This window comes from Bos grunniens, chromosome 8 (assembly GCF_055505025.1).
Source record: "Bos grunniens cultivar Pamir isolate PY7600 chromosome 8, Bosgru_T2T1.0, whole genome shotgun sequence".
NCBI classification, from domain to species: Eukaryota; Metazoa; Chordata; class Mammalia; order Artiodactyla; family Bovidae; genus Bos; species Bos grunniens.
In genome coordinates, this window is record NC_141172.1 from 47,161,363 (window position 1) to 47,188,716 (window position 27,354).

Consider the following 27,354-nt stretch of genomic DNA (forward strand, 5'->3'; position numbering starts at 1 on the left):
GCTGTGCTTAGTCACTCAGTCGCGTCTGACTTTGCAACCCCGTGGACTGTAACCTGCCAGGCTCCTCTGTCCATGGGGATTCTCTAGGCAAATATACTGGAGTGAGTTGCCACGCCCTTCTCCAGGGTATCTTCCCAACCCAGGAATAGAACCCAGGTCTCCCACATTGCAGGCGGATACTTTACCATCTGAGCCACCAGGGAAGCCTGGAGCAACTTGGGTAGACTCACATTTAACTCTCAAAATATGAGAATAGCAGGTAAAATCATTCATGTTTACAAAGCAGGAAACCAAGGTTCAGAAACAGTAAACAGCCTGCCCAGAATCACTTAGCTCCTAAGTGATAGAGCCTGGATTCAAGTCCATGTCTTCGTGACTCCACAGTGTATACATGACATTGCCTATTTTCTCCCATGCTCTCAACCATGATATATTTAATCACTAAGGGATTAACAAGACTGGCACATCTCCCGCCTACTTGATGATACAAAGAAAACTGGGGCTTCATTTATAAATTCACTGCAATTGACTCTGTGGTAACATACAACCCAGAAAGATATACGAGGAAAGGAGTACTTGATTTTTCAAAAAAAACCTAAATAGTTGCTGCTCCCTGACATAAAATAATTCTGTTAAAATGATGTACAGTGGAGCCCAAAGAGGTAAGTAGATCCACAGGCATATTTCAGAGTATGCATGTACTAAGCAAACAGGAGAAACAAAGGAAATGGGAGGAGAGAAGATAGGGCTTTCCATTTCTCACAACTATGTCATTGTTGCACCCCAAGGGTCTTATAGGGTTTGGAACACAGGGACTTTCAATTTATAATTCTTGACTTACTGAACAAATGAACAAACAAATGAATGAACTTGATCCTCTAATGAGAAGAAAAAAAAATTCTTAGGCCTTTTCAATGACCTAAATTCATCAAAGTATTTTGGGCTTTTCCTAATTTACTTTCTGTTTCATTTAATCAAATGAGATGGAATTTAAGAGGAAAGTAAAGACTAGAAGAATTAAGCCATAGACCAAAGCAGGGCAAAAAAGTTCCTGCCTGCATATTTGAATAGTGTAAGTGAAAATGTGTCTCCTTGTCACGCTGTACAGTCATCTCAGAACTCACTTTCACGCCACCGCCTTAGTGGGTGAGTTCAAATATATTTGTTTCAGGCAGATGTTCCTGGCCTGTGTAATGTGAGCTACAATCAGATGCTGATAGTTCAGAGAACAGAATACAACGATAAATGCAGGCCACAGTCATCTAAGTCTTGTGAGCCAGATAGGATTTCTTCATGCTGATGACATTTTTTTTTAAATGTTTTTATTTATTTATTTTAATTAATTAATTAATTATAATTGGAGGCTAATTACTTTACAATATTGTGGTGGTTTTTGCCATACATTCACATGAATCAGCCATGGGTGTACATATGTTCCCAATCCTGAACCCCCCTCCTACCTCCCTCCCCATCCCATCCCTCAGGGTCATCCCAGTGGAGCAGCCCTGAGCACCCTGTCTCATGCATCAACTCTGGACTGGAGATCTGTTTCACATATGAAAATGCTAATCTCTCAAATCATCCCATCCTCGCCTTCTCCCACCAAATCCAAAAGTCTGTTCTTTACATCTGTGTCTCTTTTGCTGTCTCGCATATAGGGTCATCGTTACCATCTTTCAGGCTGATTTATAAGAGCTGCCTTCAGAGTTTGCCTGTTATTTTAATTATGTTATTAAAAATAACTAATAGGCAGAGCACAGAGGATTTCTAGAGCAGTGAAACTATTCCATATGATACTATGGTGGTGGATACATGTTATACATTTGTTCAGATTCATAGAATGTACAACACCAAGGGTGAACCCTAATGTAAACTATGTACCTTAGGTGATGATGATACGCAGATGTGGATTCATCAGTTGTTACAAGTGTCCCATTCTGGTGGGTGACACTGACAATGAAGAGGGTTATGGTATGTGTGGGGGTAGAGGATACATGGAGAATCTCTGCATCTTCCTTCCAATTTTATTATGAACCTGAAACTGCTCAAAAAATTGTCTATTAAAAATTATCTGCTAAAAAAATAAATAATGCAAAAGATACCCCTCTTCCCCACTCTAATTGAAAACAAAAAGTGACTATGGAGGTTATGAACAGGGGAAAACAAAGTGAGATATCCTTAAAGTTTTAAGGTACTATTCTAAAACCAATACTTTAGTACCCTTTCAGTTCAGTTCAGTTCAGTCGCTCAGTCGTGTCCGACTCTTTGCGACCCCATGAATTGCAGCACGCCAGGCCTCCCTATCCATCACCAACTTCTGGAGTTCACTCAGACTCACGTCCATTGAGTCAGTGATGCCATCCAGCCATCTCATCCTCTGTTGTCCCCTTATCCTCCTGCCCCCAATCCCTCCCAGCATCAGTCTTTTCCAATGAGTCAACTCTTTGCATGAGGTGGCCAAAGTACTGGAGTTTCAGCTTTAGCGTCATTCCTTCCAAAGAAATCCCAGGGCTGATCTTCAGAATGCACTGGTTGGATCTCCTTGCAGTCCAAGGGACTCTCAAGAGTCTTCTCCAACACCACAGTTCAAAAGCATCAATTCTTTGGTGCTCAGCCTTCTTCACAGTCCAACTCTCACATCCATACATGACCACAGGAAAAACCATATCCTTGACTAAACGGACCTTTGTTGGCAAAGCGATGTCTCTGCTTTTGAATATGCTATCTAGGTTGGTCATAACTTTCCTTCCAAGGAGTAAGCATCTTTTAATTTCATGGCTGCAGTCACCATCTACAGTGATTTTTGAGCCCCCCAAAATAAACTCTGCCACTGTTTCCACTGTTTCTCCATCTACTTCCCATGAAGTGATGGGACCGGATGCCATGACCTTCATTTTCTGAATGTTGAGCTTTAATCCAACTTTTTCACTCTCCACTTTCACTTTCATCAACAGGCTTTTGAGTTCCTCTTCACTTTCTGCCATAAGGGTGGTGTCATCTGCATATCTGAGGTTATTGATATTTCTCCCAGCAGTCTTGCTTCCAGCTTGTGTTTCTTCCAGTCCAGCGTTTCTCATGAGGTACTCTGCATAGAAGTTAAATAAGCAGGGTGACAATATACAGCCTTGAAATATTCCTTTTCCTATTTGGAACCAGTCTGTTGTTCCATGTCCAGTTCTAACTGTTGCTTCCTGACCTGCGTGCAGATTTCTCAAGAGGCAGGTCACGTGGTCTGATATTCCCATCTCTTGAAGAATTTTCCACGGTTTATTGTGATCCACGCAGTTAAAGGCTTTGGCATAGTCAATAAAGCAGAAATAAATGCTTTTCTAGAAGTCTCTTGCTTTTTCCATGATCCAGTGGATGTTGGCAATTTGATCTCTGGTTCCTCTGCCTTTTCTAAAACCAGCTTGAACATCAGGAAGTTCACGGTTCACACATTGTTGAAGCCTGGCTTGGAGAATTTTGAGCATTACTTTACTAGCATGTGAGATGAATGCAATTGTGCGGTAGTTTGAGCATTCTTTGGCATTGTCTTTCTTTGGGATTGGAATGAAAACTGACCTTTTCCAGTCCTGTGGCCACTGCTGAGTTTTCCAAATTTGCTGGCATATTGAGTGCAGCACTTTCACAGCATCATCTTTCAGGATTTGGAATAGCTCAACTGGAATCCCATCACCTCCACTAGCTTTGTTCGTAGTGATGCTTTCTAAGGCCCACTTGACTTCACATTCTAGGATGTCTGGCTCTAGGTCAGTGATCACACCATCATGATTATCTGGGTCATGAAGATCTTTTTTGTACAGTTCTTCTGTGTATTCTTGCCACCTGTTCTTGATATCTTCTGCTTCTGTTAGGTCCATACCATTTCTGTCCTTTATTGAGCCGATCTTTGCATGAGTACCCTTTACTATAATAAAATTCCTGTGCATTCTACTCAAATTTTGGTATATTGCAGGACAAGGGAAGTGATTTTCCCCCCTACACTGTGTATTACAATTATTAATATGGCAGCTAAAATATCTTGTTTTCTTTAGATATTACCTATTAGTATGAAAAATATAATAAATTAGGCTTTGTTACTTTGTGTTATCCCCCCAGTGTTCACTGGGGACAGACAGAGATGCTTCAAGCAACTGAAAAAACTTTAACAAATAGTTTTTCCTTTTTTTTCAGTAAACTCAAGTTGTTATTAATTTTTAGCTCTATGTGGGAAAATTTAATGAGCTTTCAATTATAATATTTCCATTTAACTTGCAAATGGAAGATACTACCTCCATCCTACTGTCTACTATTATTATAAACACCGCTTTGAGTTTGAACCATCCAATGCTGATTAGAGGTTTTCAGCATTAATCATTGGTTTCATTTCTAAAGTTTAACAAATAACACAATACATAATCCTCTGGCACGTCCAGTCCTTTTATGTCAGGCGGCTGAAGCTCTCTCTACTCACGTGACAAGCAAACAGAAAGCGTACTATAATCAACTGAGCAGGCTATGATTAACTCTGCTCAGAGCTGTCTCCAAACTCCCTGTACACTTCATGGTGGTTCTTAGACAAAAATATGGCAAGGCATATTTCTCTAAGGAAGAGATCACCAATTAAGAGCACCTGATGTTTCTTATTAAGAGTAAGCTATGGGAGTTGGTGACGGACAGGAAAGCCTGGTGTGCTGCAGTCTACAGCGGTCACAAAAAGTTGGGACACTTTACAGACTGAGAGACTGAACTGAACTGATGTTTCTTATTTTTTAAGTTATTATGAATTGAATTAGCACAGGGTCTAGCCACAACCGTCTCTCATGTATTATTTTCAGTTGCTTCTGCCACACAAAGCCAATCATTTGTGAGGTGCTGGCCTTTATAATGTGGTTGGGACCATTATGGTAATTAATTAATTGAGCAATAATGCAGACAGCCCATTCCCATTATCCTGAAGTGGGACACATTCCAGTCACATCTGTGAAATCTGTAGATGCAGCAATTATTTCCATGTTTCTTGAGTGTCTTCAGATAGTCAACCAACATTAATAATGTGGTTGAAAATATGAAGTCACAGCTGGTAGCTCTGAACTCAGGGCATCTTCACAAGCTTGGCTACTTGCTCTCTTCATTGACAGCACATGTTTAAGTTGCAAATAGTAGGAATTGAGTAGCATTTCAGCTGTGTTCCCATGACAGACATTATCAACCATTTGGTGCCCCCTTAAGCCCAAAATTCTAAGTGAGTTAACAGTATGCAAAGCCTTTAGACCACTCTAGTGACAAGATTAGAATTCTGTCTGACTTCAGAATCAACTCCAAACTGCTTTGCTCTAATATCAGTAACGTCTTTCTTATCCCAAGCAAGATTGTCTTGTGGCTAACATGTTCCCCCTCTGGGAAAACTATATCAGATGGATTAATAAAGTGGCTAAGAATGAAGAGGCTTATTTCTCAAGGAAATCTGTCCAGGAGAGTCACTCTAACTACCCACCCTGCACCTTGCAAAAGACCTAGGAAGTTAATATGTCTAAAGCATAACTAGATTAATTGAATTTCAAAACTTTAAATAATTTCTGGTGGTGCAGATGCTGTGTGCCTTGCCACAGATGCCCCTTCCAGGACTGAAGGGGCCATTTCTGGGAAGGATGTCAACTGACAGTCCACAGGGCTGTTTTACCCAACGTCACATCCCTCCCTTGGGCAGCCAGGGTCCAATGATTGGTTCATGCTTCCTCTTCCCAAATAAGAAAACTCTTAACCATTCCAGCTTCAGTGCTCCTTGTGGGATCCACTAGACTTCATTGTGGCACTAACACTTTCTCTTTCTAATCCTACTCCTTCCCGTTTCTTTCCTTCCACAGGTTTTAATCCTTAGAGTACTCCCTAATTAACAATTTACATACTAATTTCTACGTCACAGTCCACTTCCTGAAGAATCAACATGCAAATATCTGACTTTCCCTTTTCCTTACCTTATACATACCATTGCTTTCTTGCAACTGGAATTAGCCAGTGGAGAATGTGTTAATCATGTCTATGTATGATTTGCACACAGAATTTCTGAGGATGTAGATCTTGCCTACTTTACAGTCTATATTCACTGAAAATCAAATATAGTTACAATTTAGTAAATGTTAACTGAACAGCTAACGGTAAGAATGAAGTGGCTGGGCCAAAGTGGGAAAAACACTCAGCTGTGGATGTGTTTGGTGGTGAAAGTAAAGTCCAATGCTGTAAAGAACAATGTGCACAGGAACCTGGAATCTTAGGTCCATGAATCAAGGTAAATTGGACATGATCAAGCAGAAGATGGCAAAAGTGAACATCAACACCTTAGGAATCAGTGCACTAAAAAGGACAGGAATGGGTGAACTTAGTTCAGATGATCATTATATCTACTACTGTGGGCAAGAATCCTTTAGAAGAAATGGAGTAGTCTTCATAGTCAACAAGACAGTCCAAAATTCAGTACTTGGGTTCAGTCTCAAAAATTGGAGAATGATCTCGATTCATTTCCAAGGTAAACCATTCAACATTCCTCAACCACTAATGCTGAAGAAGCAGAAATTGACGGGTACTATGAAGACCTTGCAAGAAAAGTCATGACCAACCTAGATAGCATATTGAAAAGCAGAGACATTACTTTGCCAACAAAGGTCCGTCCAGTCAAGACTACGGTTTTTCCAGTGGTCATGTATGGATGTGAGAGTTGGACTGTGAAGAAAGCAGAGCACCGAAGAATTGATGCTTTTGAACTGTGGTGTTGGAGAAGACTCTTGAGAGTCCCTTGGACTGCAAGGAGATCCAACCAGTCCATTCTGAAGGAGATCAGCCCTGGGATTTCTTTGGAAGGAATGATGTTAAAGCTGAAACTCTAGTACTTTGGCCACCTCATGCGAAGAGTTGACTCATTGGAAAAGACTCTGATGCTGGGAGGGATTAGGGGCAGGAGTAGAAGGGGATGACAGAGGATGAGATGGCTGGATGGCATCACTGACTCGATGGACATGAGTCTCAGTGAACTCCGGGAGTTGGTGATGGACAGGGAGGCCTGGCATGCTGCAATTCATGGGGTCGCAAAGAGTCGGACATGACTGAGCGACTGAACTGAACTGATAAAGACCTCAAGACCTTCTAGAACTAACACCAAAAAAAGAAAGATGTCCTTTTCATCACAAGGAATTGGAATGCAAAAGTAGGAAGTCAAGAGGTATCTAGAATAACAGGCAGATTTGGTCTTGAAGCACAAAATGAAGCAGGGTAAAGGCCAACACAGTTTTGTCAAGAGAAAACACTGGTCACCGCAAACACTCTTTTCCAGCAAACCAAGAGATGACTCTACACGTGGGCATCACCAGATGGTCAATATCGAAATCAGACTGATTATGTTCTTTGGGGCCAAAGATGAAGAAGCTCTATGCAGTCAGCAAAAACAAGACCTGGAGCTAACTGTGGTCCAGACCATGAACTCCTTATTGCAAAATTCAGGCTTAAGCTGAAGGTAGGGAAAACCACTAGGACATTCAGGTATAACCTAAACCAAATCCTGTATGGTTACAGTGGAGGTAATAAATAGATTCAAGGGATTAGATCTGGTAGACAGAGTGCCTGAAGAACTATGGACAGAGGATAATACCATTGTATAGGAGGCAATGACCAAAACCATACCAAAGAAAAAGAAATGCAAAAAGGCAAAGTGGTTGTCTGACAAGATTTTAAAAATAGCTGAGGAAAGAAGAGAAGTGAAAGGCAAGGAAGAAAGGGAAAGATATACCCAACTGAATGCAGTGTTCCATAGAATAGCAAGGAGAGATAAGGTCTTCTTAAATGAACAATGCAAAGGAATAGAGGAAAACAATAGAATGGGAAAGACTAGAGGTCTCTTCAAGAAAACTGTACATATCAAGGGACATTTCACGCAAGTATGGGCATGATAAAGAACGGAAATGGTAAGGACCTAACAGAAGCAGAAGAGTTTAAGAAGAGGTGGCAAGAATACATAGAACTATACCAAAAAGGTCTTGGTCTTTAAGACAATGCAGGGATAGGTTCAAGATAGTGGAATAGAAGGACGTGTGCTCATCTCCTGTGAGAGCACAAAAATTGCAACTAGCTGTTGAACAAGCATTGACAGGAAGATGCTGGAATCCAATCAAAACAGATACCCCATGTTCAAAGACAAAGAAGAAGCTGCAGTGAGATGGTAGGAGAGGCACAAACAAGATAAAATCAAGTCTCACACCCACCAGGTAGGTCACCCACGAACTGGAGAACAATACCACCAAAGAAGTTCTCCCACTGTTGTGAAGGTTCAGAGCTTCACATCAGGCTTCCCAGACTGGATATCTGGCAAAGGGACTGGGAACCTCGAGGGAACCTGCCTTTGAAGGTAAGCAGGATTTGATTACAGGACTTTCACAGGACTGAGGGAACCAGAGACTCCATTCTTGGAGGGCACAAACAAAATCTTGTGTGCACCAAGATCCAAGGGAAGAGAGCAGTGACCCCATAGGGGAATGAACCAGACCTGCTATTATTGGAGAGTCTTCTGTGGAGGTGTGGGTTAGCAGTGGCTTGTCGTGGTGATGGGGCCCTGGAAACAGCAGTCCTGGAAGGTGCCCCTTGGCATAAGTCCTCTTGGAGGTTACCATTAACCTTACCATAGAGCTTGTAGACCCCAGGGCTGGGTCACCTCAGGCAAAACAACAGGGAGGGAGTGCAACCCCACCCATCAGCAGATAATTGTATTAAAGTTTTACAGAGTTTGGCCCTGCCCACTAGAGCAAGAACTAGTTTTTCCCACCACCAGCCCCTCCCATCAGGAAGCTCTAAGAGCTGACAGAAGAAGCAAGAAGAACCACAATCCCACTAGCTAGAACAAAAACCATATTACAGAAAGTTTATCAGAATGAAAAAGCAGAAAGTTTTGTCCTAGATGAAGGGACAAGCTAAAACTCCAGAAAAACAACTAAATGAAGTGGAGATAGGCAAACTTCCAGAAAAAGAATCCAGAATAATGACAGTGAAGATGATTCAGAATCTTGGAAACAGAATGAAGAAGATGCAAGAAATGTTTACCAAAGACCTAGAAGAACTAAAGAACAAACAGAGATGAACAATACACTAGAAGGAATCAATAACAGAAAAACTGAGGCAGAAGAATGAATAAATGACCTGGAGAACAGAATGGTGGAAATCACTGCCACAGACCAGAATGTAGAAAAAAGAATGAAAAAATGAAGACAGCCTAAGAGATCTCTGGAACAACATTAAATGCACTAACATTTGCATTATAGGGATCCCAGAAGGAGAAAACAGAGAGTAGGACCTGAGAAAACATTTGAAGAGAAATATTTCCTAACATGGGAAAGGAACTAGCCAACCAAGTCCAGGAAGCACAGAGAGTCCTAGGCAGGATAAACCCAAGGAGAAACATACTGAGACATATGGTAATCAAAAAGATGAAAATTAAGACAAAGATAAAATACTAAAAGCAACATGGGAAAAAACCACAAATGACCTACAAGGGAACTCCCATAAGGTTATCAGCTGATTTCTTAATAGAAACTCTACAAGTCAGAAGGGAATGGCACAATATATTTAAAATGATGAAAAGGAAGAACCTACAACCAAGAATAATCTACCCAGAAAGACTCTCATTCAAATTTGATGCAGAAATCAAAAGCTTTCCAGCCAAGCAAAAGTAAGAGACTTCAACACCAACAAACCAGCTTTACAATAAATGCTAAAGGAATTTCTCTAGGCAGGAAACACAAGAGAAGGAAAAGAGAAAATAAATCCAAAATAATTAAGAAAATGGTAATAGAACCATGGAAGTGAAAGTCGCTCAGTCATGTCTGACCCTTTGCATTCCCATGGACTATAGAGTCCGTGGAATTCTCCAGGCCAGAATACTGGAGTAGGTAGCCTTTCCCTTCTCCAGGGGATCTTCCCAACCCAAGGATAGAACCCAGGTCTCCCACATTATAGGCAGATTCTTTACCAGCTGACCCACAAGGGAAGCCCAAGAATACTACATATCAATAATCACTTTAAATGTAAATGGATTATATGCACCAACCAAAAGACAGACTGGTGAGGCAGATGAAAACATATGCATGTATGCCCTTCCACTTAGCACATCACTTTACTTAATGCCTCAAACTGTATATATTTTATATTGTTAGGTAATCTCTTTTCATTATTCTATTACAAATATTTTCTAATTTTCCTTGTTATGGCTTCTTAGATACACCCATCATTTCATAGTGGACATTGAATTATGAAATACATGTGATTTTTAAAAGTATCAATTCTCATTGAGATATTAATTTCTCACTTAAATGTTTTCTTCTCTCAAATAACTCTTTTTTTTTCATTCTTCTAACTTTATTGAGGCTTTCAATGGCCAAGTCAAAGATCTCTCTTGGTAAATGTCATATTGCACTTGAAAATATATGGGTTATTTTCAAGTATCTTCTGATACTGATTCCTAACATAATTCCACAGTGACAAGAAAACAGATTATATACAATTTCAATACCTTAATTTTTGTACCTTATTTTATGTCCCTGGATATGTTCCAGTGTCTCCTAGTTTACAGTCTATGGAAATTGAATAGAATTTGTTGTGTGAAAATTGTATAAATCTTAATTATGTTAATTATGTTGAATTGGTTCATAGTGCTCTTTAGGTCTACTATATCTTAAATCCTTCTACTTCTCTGTATATTCATTCTATTAATTTTTAAGAGTTTGACATTGAAACTCCAACTAAAAATCTTAATTTATCTACTTAAAAAGTATCATAATATATACTGGAACTATATGTAATCTTGTTCTGTATTTTCCAAGTCTCCTGTAAATGTGTTACCATACTTTCATAATTTAAAAAAAAAGTCTTAACAGCCCAGATAACCATGATGGACTGGTCACTTACCTAGAGCTGGACATGCTGGAGTGTGAAGTCAAGTGGGCCTTAGGAAGCATTACTATGAACAAAGCTAGTGGAGGTGGTGGAATTCCAGCTCGGGTATTTAAAATTCTAAAAATGATGTCAAAGTGCTGCACTCAATATGCCAGCAAATTTGGAAAATACAGCAGTGGCCACAGGACTGGAAAATATTAGCTTTCATTCCAAACCAAAAGAAGGGCAATGCCAAAGAATGTTCAAACTACCATTCAATTGGGTTCATTTCACAAGCTAGCAAGTTTATGTTTAAAATACTTCAAGCTAGGGTTCAGCACTACATGAACCGAGAACTTCCAGATGTACAAGCTGGGTTTAGAAAAGGCAGAGAAACTAGAGATCAAATTACCAACATTTGTTGGATCATGGAAAAAGCAATGGAGTTCTAAAAAAACTTCTGCTTCATTGACTACACAAAAGCCTTTGACTATGCAGATCACAACAAACTGGAAAATTCTTAAAGAGATAGGAATACCAGACCACCTTACCTGCCTCCTGAGAAACCTGTATGTAGGTCAAAAAGCAACAGTTAGAATTGGACATGGAACTGACTGGTTCAAAACTGGGAATGGAGTATGTCAAGGCTGTATATTGTCACCCTGCTTTATTTAACTGATACACAGAGTACATCATGCAAAATGCTGGGCTGGATGAATCACAAGCTGGAATCAAGATTGACAGGAGAAATATCAACATCATCAGATATGCAGATGATACCACCCTAATGACAGAAAGTGAAGAGGAACTAAAGAGGCTCTTGATGAAGGTAGAAGAAGAGAGTGAAAAAGCCAGCTTGAAATTCAACATTAAAAACTAAGATCAGGGCATCTGGACGCATCACTTTACAACAAATAGAAGGAGAAAATATGGAAGCAGTGACATTATTTTCTTGGGCTCCAAAATCACAGATAGTGACTGCAGCCATGAAATTAAAAGACACTTGCTTCTTGGAAAAAAAGGATAACAAACCTAAGCAGTGTAATAAAAAGCAGAGACGTCACTTTGCTGACAAAAGTTCGTATAGTCAAATCTATGGTTTTTCCAGTAGTCATGTACGGATGTGAGAGTTGGACCATAAAGAAGGCTGAGCACCAAAGAATTGATGCTTTTGGATTGTGGTGCTGGAGAAGATTCTTCAGAGTCCTTTGGACAGAAAGGAGATCAAGTCAATCAATCCAAAAGGAAATCAACCCCAAATATTCTTTGAAGGACTGATGCTGAAGCTGAAGCTCCAATACTTTGGCCACCTGAAGCAAGGAGCCAATGGGAATCTTTCCAGTGAGAAAGACTGAGGGCAGAAGAAGAAGGGGGTGATAGAGGATAAGATAGTTGGATAGCATCACTGACTCAATGGACATGTATTTGAGCAAACTCCTGGAGATAGTGGAGGACAGAGGAGCCTGGCGTGCTACAATCCATAAGTTGCAAAGAGTAGGACACGACTTAGCAGCAACAACTGAACAGAAGAAGCTTCAGGGTAGGCTGGGGTAGTAAATATTATTACTCACATTAAGTGGTAAATATCTGACTGGGGCTAACTAGTATTTTCAGGGGATTCTGAGTTAAATTCATTTGGAATAGCATTATGCACAGGCAGCTACATTATAAACACTGGGAAGTGCTGCATATTGATTCCCTTTGGGAATTGGGGTTTGGGGTTGGGGAGGGGCTTTCCTGGTGGCTCAGTTGGGCTTGGAAAAACTGACGTTTTGCAAAGTGAAAAGTTTAATTTAAAGTTCTTTATTTCAAGAAATATCTGGAAAATGTCTTCCCATTATATTTTAATTCTACACACAGAATTGTATTTGTTGGCCTTCTGGGTTCTTGTTTGATGGATCCAAAGTTAGAATTAGTTGAGAAAATTCTTACTAGCAAGTAATGTTATTGTCAGTCTTAGGAATAATATGTCATAGTTAGCTGGGATCCTCTTGCCCCTTCAGATCTAGGGGAGATAGTCTCAACCCTCTACGCTATGTGGAAAGTCCAAGGCATTCCTCAACAATTCTATGAATTTCTGGAGGGCTTATATTCTCACTGTCAGTTCTGACTCCAAGTTACTTTCTGTTGAATTTGTTGAGTTTAAAGTTGATCTTTTCATCACCTCTTGTTTTCCTTATTTGTACCATATCAGTATAACACAGAATCCAGTCCTCCTGTCTCCCTCCTTCCCTCTTGAACGTGCATGCTCAGTCTCTAAGTTGTGTCCAGTCATGTCTGACTCTTTGTGATCCCATGGACTGCACCCCACCAGGCTCCTCTGTTCATGGAATTTTCCAGGCAAGAATTCTGGGTTGCCATTTCCTTCTTCAGGGGATCTTCCCAACCCAGGGATCAAACCTGCGTCTCCTGCATTGGCAAGTCGATTCTTCACCATTGAATCACCTGGGAAGTCTCCCATCTCCCCACCACACACACATACATAATATTACAATCCACACAAGGCATTCTTGTATGTAGTCAACTTTACTAGAGTTTTGAAAAGACAAAAGTCACACTGCAAAAACATGAGTATGATCTCATCCTTATGTTTTAAAAATAAGTCCTTCATCCTTTTCAGCAACAATTCTCACTCTAGCCACCCTGTCTTCATTGCCCCCTTCCTGTGTGCCCATGCTCTTTAAAAGAAGGAAAAGAAAAATCCCCTCATTCACTTATAGAGAATAATTTTCCCTAATAGACACATTTTAGGTCATTTCAACTGCAAGTGGCAAAAAACCCAGTTCAAATCAGTTTACTCAAGAGAATCTGTTGAGTCTTTTTAATGAAAGTCCAGAACTAGCTCTTATTTCAGGCACCTCTGGATGCAGGAGCTCTACCCTGCCTGCAGACCAGCTTTCCTTCTTTCAGTCTGTTGATTCCATTCTCCCTGATACTGATTCCCTCTCAAATACCTTTTGCTCACAGTAGCAAGATCGTTGTACTAACTTTTCACATCTTGCAGCATTCAACACCAACTGAAACGTTGAGCCTGCCTCAATTCCAAAAGTCTCAGCAGTCTCACTGCATTGAGTTGGCAGGAGTGAGTCACATGTACATCCCTCTGCTTATCAGTGTATATGGGAATGCAGCATTCAGTTCAGTCCAGTCACTCAGTCATGTCCAACTCTTTGCAACCCCATGGACTGCAGCATGCCAGGCTTCCCTGTCCATCACCAACTCTTGGAGCTTACTCAAACTCATGTCCATTGAGTTGTTGATGCCATCCAACCATCTCATCCTCTGTAGCCCCCTTCTCCTCCTACCTTCTATCTTTCCCAGCATCAGGGTCTTTTCCAATGAGTCAGTTCTTCTCATCAGGTGGCCAAAGTGTTGGAGTTTCAGCCTCAGCATCAGTCCTTCCAGTGAATATTCAGGACTCATTTCCTTCAGGATGTACTGGTTGGATTTCTTTGCAGTCCAAGGGATTTTCAAGAGTCTTCTCTAATACCACAGTCTAAAAGCACCAATTCTTCAGTTCTCAGCTTTCTTTATAGTCCAACTCTCACATCCATACATGACTACTGGAAAAACTGTAGCTTTGATTAGACGAACCTTTGTTGGCAAAGTAATGTCTCTGCTTTTTAATATGCTATCTAGGTTGGTCATAACTTTTCTTCCAAGGAGCAAGCATCTTTTAATTTCATGGCTGCAGTCACCATCTGCAGTGATTTTGGAGCCCCCCAAAATAAAGTCTCTCACTGTTTCCACTGTTTTCCCATCTATTTGCCATGAAGTGATGGGACCTGATGCCATGATCTTCATTTTCTGAATGTTGAATTTTAAGCCAACTTTTTCACTCTCCTTGTACAAATGTAAAAATTCATCAAGATGTACACTTAAGATCTGTGTATTTTACCATATACTTGTTATTACACTTCAGTTAATACTATTTTTTAATTTTTTCAATATGACCAACAAATGTCCAGTGTGATTTGCAGTGCAATAATCAAGCTACTTATCTTTGGTCTGCCTTTACACTAAGCCTTATTCATCCAGAGGTGAAGACATAGCTTAGCTGAGGTTATCAGAATAGAAAACCTAAATATGGATTTGGGCTCAGGTCTTAGTTGGAATTAATACAGTTGTGTCTGTCTGAAGTCTCTTTTGGGACTTCTATATCCCTCAGAAATTCAGTATATTTACATAAACATGTAGAGGCTGAAGATAACCCAGAAGATAATGTCTATAATTAAGACTTCTAAATATTTTCCTAAATTAGTCAGGTGAACATATTCAAGGCAGAAAAACAGTTTGCCTTCTATAAAAAATAGTGTTAACCAAAATCATTAGGTTTCAGTGAAACGGCCACATCAGATTTTCCCTAAGAGCAGGTTATAATGGACTTTGAATCCTGTACTAGCTATATGACCTCAAGCAAGTCCCTTGATTGTGCCTGAGCTTCAGTTTCACATCTATGAAACAATAAGGTTCTTCTCTTCCAAGCCTGCGCTGAGAAACAGAGATGGCATGCATAAAAGGTTGTCATTAAATGATTAAGTCTCATTATTATTCTGATCCCCTCTGCCTATTGCTTTTGATAGGATTAGTTCAGTTTAGTTTTGTCCGATTCTTTGCGACCCCATGGACTGCCAGGCTTCCCAGTCCATCACCAACTCTTGAAGCTTGCTCAAACTCATGTCCATTGAGTCAGTGATGCCATCCAACCATCTCATCCTCTGTTGTCCCCTTCTTCTCCTGCCTTCAATCTTTCCCAGCATCAGGCTCTTTTCCAATGCGTCAGTTCTTCACATCAGGTGGCCGAAGTATTGGGGTTTCAGCTTCAGCATCAGTCCTTCCAATGAATATTTGATAGGATTAATTGCATTTTTTTCAGTGGCTCTTTTGAACTTACCTTCTTAGAATGGATTTTTCCTTCATAATTACTTCTAAGGTTAAGTGATTCCAGGGTTTAACAACCCCTTCCATTTTGCCAATATATTGGAACACATTGCTTGAATTTCATCTTAACATTTTTCTGATGCCGTATCTATGTGGCTTCTTATCTTTCTAGATTTTCTGAAGTTCAATTCTAATTCATTCTGCCTATAATATTATTCCTTTTGGGATAATAATTCCTTTTGGTGGCCCAGTGGCTAAGAATCTGTGCTCCCAATACCAGGGACGTGTATCCCTGGTCAGGGGAACTAGATACCACATGCCACATCTAAGAGTTTGCATGCCACTGCTAAAGATCCTGCGTGCCACAACTAAGACCCAGCACAGCCAAATAAATAAATTACATAATAAATATTTTAAAAATTAAAAAAAATTATTCCTTTTGGAACGTCATTATCAACTGTGGCAATCTGAATAAGGGCACAGTGTCTTGACTCCTCTTCATCTGTTTCAATTATTGTATACGTCTTTAACTGCACAAAAAAGATGAATAAGAAATAATTGTCGGTAAGGAGAAAGTGGCAATTTTCTTTTTGAAAGGTGAGATTATTTTTACATAAAGAAAAGCTAACTATTTTTCATAAGCTTCTAGAGAGAATTATGAGAAGATTTAATGAGAGTTGTAAGAATATTTTGCAGATTAGTTCATTACCTTAGGTCTAGCAAGAAGAAAGTGTAATTTTAGGTACTTATATTTTTATCTAGTCCTTTTACAAGTTTGCTATCATATTCTTCCTTTTACATGTGTTGAAACTCAGGATAAACTTGTCCAAGGTCACATGGTAAGTTACACGGAAGAGACATATTTAGTTAGCTGCTGTTGAGTCGCCAAGTCATGTCTGATTCTTTGCAACCCCATGGACTGTAGCCCACCAGGCTCCTCTGTGCATGGGATTCTCCAGGCAAAAGTACTGGAGTGGATTGCCATTTCCTTTTCCAGGGGATGTTCCCAACCCAGGTCTCCTGCATTGGCAGGCAGATTCTTTACCACTGTGCCACCTGGAAATCCCATATTTGGATAGAGATGCATCTAAAGTTAATGCTTGTGCTTTTGCCAAAAGATATTCTTCAGAGGCCCTTATCTGGTAGAGTTTGGTGGATCTCTTATCTCAGCTAAAGATGAGATAAACTTTGGAAATAGAATACTGATTTGCTTCTGTACATTTACATGGCTTCGGTACAGATTTCATATATTTGCTTTAACTATACTGTCAATCAGGAAGGAAGAAACAAAGGAAGAAAAATGATCACTGTTCTCTGCTTCTACTGAGGACTGCTTAAGAGGAATAATAATTTATAAAAGGTCAGTTTTAAATTGCTTCAAAAGGAACTTCTATTACTTATAAAGACGGTATCCTAGAAAGAGGGTTACTCAGTGTAAGCACGGACCACCAAGCAATTAATAGAATTGCCTTAATGAAAATTATGGTGTCTAAGATCTACAATCAGTAATCGCCACCTTCTAGGACAGTTGCTGCTGCTAAGTCGCTTCAGTCATATCTGACTCTGTACGACCTCATAGACAGCAGCCCACCAGGCTCCACCGTCCCTGGGATTCTCCAGGCAAGAACACTGGAGTGGGTTGCCATTTCCTTCTTCATTTAGGACAGTAAGAACCTGGATTCAAAAGCCTTTTGGAAAAGTATGATTTTTATAATGTAATTACTTCTGTTAACATTAAATGTAAAATTGAAAATTTAAGATCATCTCAGTATGTCCTCATGGGGACACATCTGTGTTATAGTTAGTACAAACACAAATGGCCAGAATGACACAGTTACCAACATTTAAACATGCTAACATGAACATGACTAATATCGTTGACATGTTGTGATAATATTCAGATATTTGTTTATTAAATTAGCATATTGCTAGGGAAAATGTATAACTAAAAGTAGATAACAGTGCCTTCCCCTTCCATCCTTCTCCATTCTTTGGGAAAAGCAGACATTGTTATTCACTATAAAGTCAAAGATGATCGTTTTTCTAGATTCAGAGGCACTGGAAAGTGTTACTGGGTCAGGGAGTGACTCAGATTTACAGTCCAAACAAGTTCCTACTGTGAGTGGCTGTGTACGTCGCAGCTTTACCATCCGTGCTGCTGAATCACAGCCGCTACTATTGCATTTCGGGGATTTTTTTTTCCTGCTTCTCATCTATGGTTCCCCAGATTCATTGCTCAAGATTAACAAAATATAACACACAAAGATCAAAGTTCAGCTTTGAAATATAAACGCATTACGTCCAAATATTACAAACAAGTTCAGCAATAAATCATGTTGGAAAGAGGCAGAAAGTCATGAACATAAGACAAAAGATTATAAACCATATTTCACAGCATGGAGCCCCACCATCCTAACAAAAGTAATTAAAAAGCAACAATAAGAGTAAAGGCAATGACAACAAGTAACACAGGTCAGGGATCTGAAGTTTATAAGTAAAATGGCAAAATGTCCAGAGGAAAAGGCAAAGGGGGAAAGGTCACAAGCCCAGACAGACTAACTAGGTATCATTGTAATGTTGGCTCGCTCATTTATTGTTTTTCATCTTGGTAAATGCAACGCTTATAATTCTAGACTTTGGTTGGTTGATTGGTTCTCAAAGGTCACTCTAGGAAGTGTGATATCAGTTACTTAGAGGACCCTAAGAATAAAATCTCATGTGTTCAGTTAAAGATGCTCCTAACATCTTAAAGGAAAAACAGTGAAAATCTTAAAGCAGGAAGAGTAAACTTACATTGAGTTCTTATGGTATCATGTGGCAATGTAGCATCATCCAGTCTTCTCTCAATACATGGTAGCAAATCACTGACACAAAAAAGAATGATTTACTGAAGGTTAGAGAGAAGCCACCGGAGAAGGCAATGGCACCCCACTCCAGTACTCTTGCCTGGAAAATCCCATGGACGGAGGAGCCTGGTAGGCTGCAGTCCATGGGGTCGCAAAGTGTCGGACACGACTAAGCGAATTCCCTTTCACTTTTCACTTTCATGCATTGGAGAAGGAAATGGCAACCTACTCCAGTGTTCTTGCCTGGAGAATCCCAGGGGCAGGGGAGCTTGGTGGGCTGCCGTCTATGGGGTCACACAGAGTCAGACACGACTGAAGCAACTTAGCAGCAGCAGCAGAGAGAAGCCACAACTACAAATCTAAATGAGAGATTTCTAGGTCAAGTACAAAGCTAATAATGGTTTCAAACTACCAGTGACAGTATATCATATTTTTCTTGTGATGAAACATAATTACAATGTATTAATATTTACAAATAACACTGAGGCTCTCAGATGAAGTGAAGTGATAAGTAAATAAATACTACATGAATAATTACACAATTAATGCCTCTGAAATTATGGATTGTAAATTGGAAAACCCTAATTGCTTTATAGGACCCAGGCCTATAGACAATATTGGAAGTGATGCTGAAATCAACTGCTCTCTTACCAAAGAAGAAAATAAAGTTCCAATCTATCTAACTTGTTATGTACCACAGGAGACATTCTGAACACAGTATCTCAGTTCAGGATAGTTGATATAAGGACATGGATAATTAAATAGCCTGATCTTTTTCTATTATGTGTTCATATGCAGTCAGTGCATAAAAATAACTTTTAAATATTTTAAAATATTTGATGGCCACTATAGTGAGAAATACATGTGGGATAACTCATTCTTTGAGTCATATTCAGGTGAGATGTAAATATTAAGTATTGCAAATATTCAAATGTGATTATGGAAAACTTGATTTTTGTAAATTTTCTTTTTAACAGTACTTTAATTTTCTATAGATAGGAAGGAAAATGGGGAGCAGGAAATCACACTTTTAGTTAAATCTTTTTAACTCACAGTTTTGGAAACTCAAGATTCCAGATCACTTTGGAAGTTTAAAGAAAGCAAGAATCTAGTTTGCCAAATAATACAAAGCATTTGGGGATATGAAAAGCTAACCTCTCCCCCCACCCCCACCCCATTCAAAAACTCTCTAGAGACTCATCTGTAACAATGAGGAACAGGAAAATTTTATTTTTTCTCATTTGATTGCTTTAAAATGACTTATGGTAAAATACCCTAAAATTGCACTAGAATCAAAGGGTTTTTCTTTGTAGTTCATCACAAAAATTACTGAACAGGTACTTTCTAAACCCAAAAGAGCTTTGATTCCAGGCCCAGATCACATACTAAGAAATTTAGCTCTATTTTATTGGCTTCTCTGTATTCTTCCGTATTTTCTGAATTTCCTTCCATGGACATATATCACTTTTATTTATTTATTTATTTATGTTTTGGTTTCCCCTACTTTTTATTGAGGTTACATCACTTTTATAATCAGGAAAAATAATCACATAAAGAAGTTTAGTTCATATCCAAAACTTGCTCATGATCAATAAAAATGAGAGGATAAGCTGGAGAGCATGGTGTACTTTCTGGGGTTGGCCAAAAAGTTCATTTAGGTTTTTCTGTAAGCTCGTATGCAAAAATCTGAACAAACTTTTGGCCAACCCAACATAAGCTCCACCATGTGAGTCTGTGTTTGGGTTTCACGATTTCTTATGTTTAGTAGCAAACATTCTGTATGATGTAAACAGACACTATTACTTCTTCCTCCCTCACTGATGAGCACTGAAGCATGTGAGCACTTACATAATTTTCTTCAGCATGGAGGTTAAAAAATAAATTATCCAGCAGCTTTACAAACAATGTGAAGGCTGCATTAAATAAATCTGAAGCTCTGGACAATGTTAAGCCATCTGAGATTCTTGCTAGGAGGGGACTCTCAGGCCGATCAAAGCGAGCAAGAATGAACTTCTCAACCGAAAATTATTATTTTAGCGAGTGTAAAGAGAAGCAACACATTCTCATAAAAATTTGGAGAGATCAAAGCAGAAGGAGGCTGAAGATTTACCAGCAGCTCTGATACGTACAAGCTCTGTGACCCTGGACCACTTACTTAACCTCTCTGAGTCTCTGTTTCCATTTATAAAATGATAATAATAGGACCTTTTTGGACTGTTACTGAAAGGATTAAACTAGGTAAAATGCTTAAGACATTTACCAGGACATGGAAAGTGTGCAAATGAATGTTAATTATTGTAGAAACCAGTTTGGTCTTCTCCACCATATATAATGGTGTGTGTGTGTGTGTATAGTGGTATAATAATTAAAAACAGAATTTGAATGTTTTAAAATATGCTTATTACACAGTAGACTAGATTGGACCACCAAGTTCCCTTACCTTCATGCTAAGAGTACTATTGGGTTCAGGGTCTCCTGCATTGCAGGCAGATTCTTTGCCAACTGAGCTATCAGGGAAGCCCTTAGAATTTTCAACAGTCCCTAAAATTGACACCACCTGAGTAGCTGCTCACCCTAGAGGTGGCAAATAGAAATTCCCTATGCCAAGTTGGAGAAAGCTTTTTGCTTCTATTTAAGGTTCCAGAGATGTTTCTAGAGAGAAAATCATGTTCCGTTGGAGAATAAGAATGTGCTTATAATAAAATGGTAAACCATTCCCCAATATACACTTATAGAATGAGAGAACTGCTAACAACTTGCCCAATGTTGATTTTTCCTGACCACCCCATACTGCAGATACTGTTTTAATCTCAGGAGAAAACTAGGGCTCAGACAGGTTGAGAGACTTGGTCATTGTTACACAAGTAAACAGCAGCCTAGGCACTCCCGTGTTTAATTTTAAGTGGGAACATCCATCTGTTTGAGAAAAAAACGCGTTAGGCTCACCCTTTAAATAAACGATGATGGTAGGGAGGACACCACAGAGAAGAAGAACAAGGAGGAAAAATGCAGTCATCAGTTTCTTTCCCTGGAGGGCAGAGCCAGCCACAATTGCCCCAGAAGCAAAGCCGGAGCTGGCAGACACTGGGGTGGAAGGACAGTCTTCCAGGGAATCTAAGGAGAAAGTGTGCTTTCCAAAGATGTTTACCTTGGTGTTGTTCCCCTCCTCCACTACCCACTAACCTCTTTGGGGGAAATGAAACAGCTTTGGTTTGCAAGCCGTCGCCAGGGAGTGGAGCAAGACTTGGTGCTATAAACAAGAGCAAGTGCCAGAGCCCCCGGCCAGCCTCCAGGGCCAGCCTGCCAAAGGAACCTGGCGTCGTGACAGCAAGGGCCAGGCAGCACGGCCAGTGGTCACTCAGGAGCCACTCTATGGAGAACAACCATCCCCACCCTCCTCTAGCTCACCTCTGGGAAGGGTGAGGTCTCTCTGAAAACTGAGTTGTGTAGGCTCTTGAAAATTTTCTGGCTGGTGAATTTCAGGAACGCCTGCGAGTAAGTCAAATCAGATGTATGCGCACGCGCAAGCAGGTGTGGGCGTGCCCTTGTGTACCTGCCCATGCGTGCTTGTGCACAGATGCCCCCAGTTTTCTAGAGAAAAGGTTTAGAGCTTTCAGCAGATTCCCAGGAACTCATGAGTCTCATGGGAAAAACCATGTTCAGGAGAACATACCCTCCTGATGGTCCAGAAAAGAACACTGAGCTCACCACTTTTATCTCTGGAGCAACTGAGTCCAGGCTGTCAGCCCACTTTCCTCTTACAAAACCCTAAGGCACTTAAGAGAAACCAAAGGGAAAAAAAATACCTCAACCCCTTTTCTAATCTAAACCTAATCCTCCTTAAACCTCTCCTGACCCGGACTACCAGGAATCTTGCCAGTGCCAAATGATACTATGTTTATTCAGCTTAGGTCTTAGCTTGCCGCTCCTGAGCCACAAAATCAAAGGGGAATGTTCCAGCCACCACCTGCTGATGAATGGGTAAACAGGGCCAGTCAAGAAAGAGGAGACCCAGTGTTTGAGGACAATGCCTTTGTGTAGTTCTGGCTCAAATAAGGGCACAGCTCCTAAGGAACAGGCTTGAGACATGCACAAATGCCCTGCCAAGTAGTTCAAGAGCCTGGAGACAGCTGTTGCTCATGATCCCTCTGCCCCTTGCTGCCCTGCAAACCACAATAGAGAGCCAAGGACACTATGCCCCCTCTCCCAGAAGAGGCTGGCCAAGTTACAGTTTGTGAACCAGTTACATTTATGTTGGAAGAGCATTTTCCACATTATTCTCTGAGAAGCCTCAGCTCTGTAAGAGTAATGTGGAGCTCAGATGAGTGACCTGACCTCTGTTTTACCAGAGCAGCGGTTTTGATCTGTTTTAAATCTAGAGGAATCTGCATGAGATTTGGGGAGGGAGGTAGGGAGTTCTGTTGCTAAAAACAGAATACTTGAAAAACATTCTTGTAGAATCAGATTTGGCACATCTTTACACGCGAGGGGTTTAAACAAGCCTTATAGATCCTGAGATTCATCAAGCTGGTGTTATTCTCTATTTTCTCTTCTTTCCTTCATCTGAACAAATGTCTCCTTAAAACTTGAAGTGTCTGATCAGATCAGCATCATTCTCTCAGGAATAAGAACCCCGAGAAGGGTAGCTGACATTTATTCTGGGCCTGTTGTGTGTCATATGACATGCTAGGAGTTTACATGCATTATCCCACTGGAACCACTATAGCCCTCTGGGTGGAGGGTCGTTCACCTTGACTCTCAGGTGAGGACATTGAAGCAGAAACACAATTACAATGATAACAACATTGGCAACAGCAGCTTGCTTCCCTGCACTCAGGGCTCCTAAATGATGAACCAGAACTGTCACTAACCTAGGTAATATTAATAACTCAAAACCTGAGTTCTGGCTCTATATAACATCACCTCTAATGTTTAACAAGCAAGAGGTGTGTGTGTGTGTGTGTGTGTGTGTGTGTAAATCAGATATAAATTATTTGTACACCTTAAATCTCAATAGAGAAAGTCTGAAAGTAAAAATAGGAATAAAAAAATTACCCATCATTCCATCATTCCTAGACCACCAACTGTTAACATGTAGGCATACTTCCAGTCTATTTTTATGCATAATTTTTAGTTCTGCACATTTAAAACAGCTGTGATTGTCTATGCATATTTTATTTTGCTTTTGTCACTTAATAGGACAATAAAATCGGAGAAAGCAATGGCACCCCACTCCAGTATTCTTGCCTGGAGAATCCCAGGGACAGGGGAGCCTGGTGGGCTGCTGTCTATGGGGTTGCACAGAGTCAGACACGACTGAAGTGACTTCGCAGCAGCAGCAAGACAACAAGATATGATATTTTTCATAACATTTCAAATTTTCTATTATTTTATTGGCTACGTAATAGTCTTTTAGGTGGAGCAATTCAGTTTAAGAAACATTTATTGAGCACATAATATGCAACACTGTTCTTTCCTTCAAGGAACTAGCAGTCTAGTAACTCGGCAAATAAGACACATAGATAACTATATGCTTATGATAGCTAACGGTACTGAGCATATACTTCGTTCCAGGCACTATTCACATGAATTAACTCACTGAATTCTCTTAGCAACCTCATGAGTAGGGACAATCTCTCTACTATTTCAATAGTTGTCAGAGACTGAGGCACATCTTGCTAACAAGGTGGTATTTCTAGGTATTGATAGAATAATAGCTCGTTAAAGATGTCCACCTGTTAATCCCCAGAGTGAGTTTGTAATAACTTGTTATAGCAACCATACAAAATGAAAACAATAGGTTCAAACCCAGGCAGTTTGACTCTAGAGCCATTATTCTTTTTTTTTTTTTCCCCATTATTCTTAACTATGGTTTAGAGCCTAGAGAAAGGACACTTAACACTAGGGAAGAAGACGAAGATGACAACCAGACTCTTTAAAGCTGGGCAGGAGTTATGAAAGCAGTGATGGAAGGAACAATGAGGAATTCAATAACTGTAGGGAGATCTCCCTGCTATCATAAGGGAAAAAATTCTAATATTATGTACAAGTCTCCCCATTTCTGTTTAAAAATATGTATGAGTATATTGTTTATAATCATATGTGAAGTTTATAGTTATCTCTGGAGAGTGCAAGAGGAAATTTTTACTTACAAATTTTCATATTTTTGAAAACTTCACCAGACATGCACTTGGGGTTAATTTTTGTTTGTAAAATAAATAAAGTAGTATAGATATATAGACCATTTTTCTAAGTTGAAAATAAAATGCAGCACTGGGGTGCAAATCTTTGTGCATAAAGCGTTGCACTACTGTAGAATGATTTCCTTAAAATGGAAGATTCCTGGAGGTAGAACTGTTGAACCAATGGATAGAAACCTTTGGAGAAATATATATTTAAAAGATAATATATACTGGAGATGGTATCCAGTCAGCAAACTAAACTATGTGAGAGAAGAGATATTTAACAGATGAACAGAAGAGATGATAGCTGTCTACTCATATATGAAGGCCGATACATGGCATATTCATGTGCTAGTACCACAGATCAGGTGGCTTAAATGATATAAATTTAATTTCTCACAGTTTCCAAGGATAAAAGTTCAAGATCAGGGAGTTAGCAGGGCTAACTGAAGGCTCTCTCCTGGACTTATGGATGGTATTGTGTGTTCCTATGGCCTTTCCTCTGTGTGTGTCTGTGTTCCAGTTTCCTCTTCTAAGGACATCAGACAGATTGGATTAGGGTCACTCTAATAACCTCATTTTAATTTAATTACCTCTTTAAAGACCCTGTTTTCAAGGAAGATACCATGTTCTGAGGTCCTGAAGATTAGGACTTCAACATGTGAATTTGGGGAGGTGGGGTGACAGTTCAGCCCACAACACAAAGAAAGTTCTAGAAGAATGGATCAATACCAGTGAAGAGAATTTCTGTTCACTGTGAGAAGGAAGCTTTGTAATATTTTAACATTGCCCATAATGGAACAGAGCTAAAGAATGACAGGATGGTTTCGCTGAGTTTAGGCTCACTATTCCCAGCCCTGCTCCAATGCCTGTCTGGGTCAGCTTCATACACCCTGCTTTGACTTTTCTCTCTGGAAATGTAAACCTAAATCTGCTCTCAACAACTGCAGGATGCTTTCCCAGTACCCACTGTGGTTCCACTTTGTTTCTGCAATCTATCTCCAAAGACACTATGAGACAGGACAGCATAAATCATGAATAGGAAAAGAATTTGGCTCCTTTCACCTCCCAACAAAGCCCCACTATAATCTGAGTGCCCTTCACCTGTCTTTGATTCAGTTCACAATCCTCTCCTCTTGGAGTGAGAAAAGAGGGTAAGGGGTAGGCTCTTGAGCTTTTTTGTTAAGGTTAGTGTACATTGCCAATAAAGAGACTTGTAGAGTCCAAATCAGGAGTCAGCAAATATTTCTGTAAAAAGCTAGATAGTAAACATTTTAGCGCTGCCGGCCACAGGATTGCTGTTGTTAAGTACTCAGCTCTGCCATCGTAGCACCAAAGCAGCTATGACAAAGCAGTAAGGAGAAGAGCATTGTTGTGTTCCAATGAAATGTTATTTGCAAAACAAGCAGTGGGCCAGCTTTAACCTGTGGGCTGTGGTTTGCTGTAATTCAAGAAAACTGAGAATATTTACTAGGTTGAATAAAAGTATATTAGTGAGCCCAAACTGATAAACTATGAATTTTATTCATTTCTTTGTTGATTTACTTAATGCACTATGTATATCTGGGTTTAAATTATAGTCTGGTTCCTTCTGAACACTCTCAGTTCATTTTTTACTATAAAGAGGAAACCTCTGAAAATTAGTTTAATAATAGCATATTTCTGAACCTGAACTTTAACTTTTTAAAAAAGGCTTTTCCACATAATTCTTAGGTTAAATCTACCACAGAAACAACACAACCACATGCTATAATTACAAAATAAGAGACAAAGGTCAAGATAAGCCCTGAAGAGTTGGTGTTTCATTCTGTTATTCATTCAACCAATATTTGTATATGTGCTATGTGCAAGGCACTAGAGCAAGTACTTCAGAAAATTCAAGAACGAAATAGACATGAATCCTATCTTCAAAGTCTGTTTACAAACAGAATAGAACACCCCTGGCCATGGTTGGTTAGCCTAGGGAGAACTCGTGATTAAGTTAAACAGACTTCCCCCGTGCAATTTGAATCTAAAGTAGAATACTATGACTGGGAGAGCAAGCACCTCTTTAACTGAGGAGAGAGTTCACTGCTTTCTTCTGTGACTGGCTTATTTCACTTAGCAGAATGTTCTCAAGGTTTATCTCTGCTCTCACAGATGGCAGAATTTCCCCTTTTTAAGGCTGAATAACATTCCATCATATATATAAAACCGCCTTCAAAAACCAGCCCTTCTTTGGGTAAAGTTATTTTTTACTTAGATTAGGAACCAATTTATATTTAAACAAATAAACTAGCTAAGCAAGGTGAGAGAGTAGGAAAGTTTTTCACAATGATGCCCATTCCTATTTTATTCTTGCTATATATAAGAACATACATGTAAGCATAACAAATTAGGGAATTGTAGGAAAGTGAAGAACAAAATATAAAAATTCCTTTGTGGGATGCAGTTTGGCCCCTTCTTTTTTTCCTTTAAATCTTTACTACAGAGTCCTGAGTTCCACTGAAGACCCACAGATTATCTGGGAGAGAGATTAGAGAATCTGAATATTAACAGACTTCCCTTGAAAG

General features: G+C 39.7%; 1 protein-coding gene across 6 annotated transcripts in view; it reads right to left on the minus strand.

Annotated features, from left to right (window-relative positions):
- Positions 1–27,354, minus strand: part of LOC147367024 (uncharacterized) — a 123,464-nt gene that overhangs the window by 81,179 nt on the left and 14,931 nt on the right. The window contains exons 1-2 of one of the 6 annotated variants that reach the window (XR_015169718.1): positions 22,029–22,399; positions 18,568–18,638 (exon numbers count right to left, since the gene is read on the minus strand). The exons of 1 other annotated variant lie outside the window; for it this stretch is intronic. Coding sequence is in view for 1 of the 5 variants with exons in the window: in XM_086415524.1 (XP_086271650.1) it covers positions 22,029–22,181 (153 nt within the window). In the remaining 4 variants the exon portion in view is untranslated. Of the gene's footprint in view, positions 1–18,567; positions 18,639–21,566; positions 21,868–22,028; positions 22,400–27,354 lie in introns of those variants that run through there. 4 more of the 6 variants (XR_015169719.1, XR_015169720.1, XR_015169723.1 and 1 more) reach the window with 4 other exon arrangements.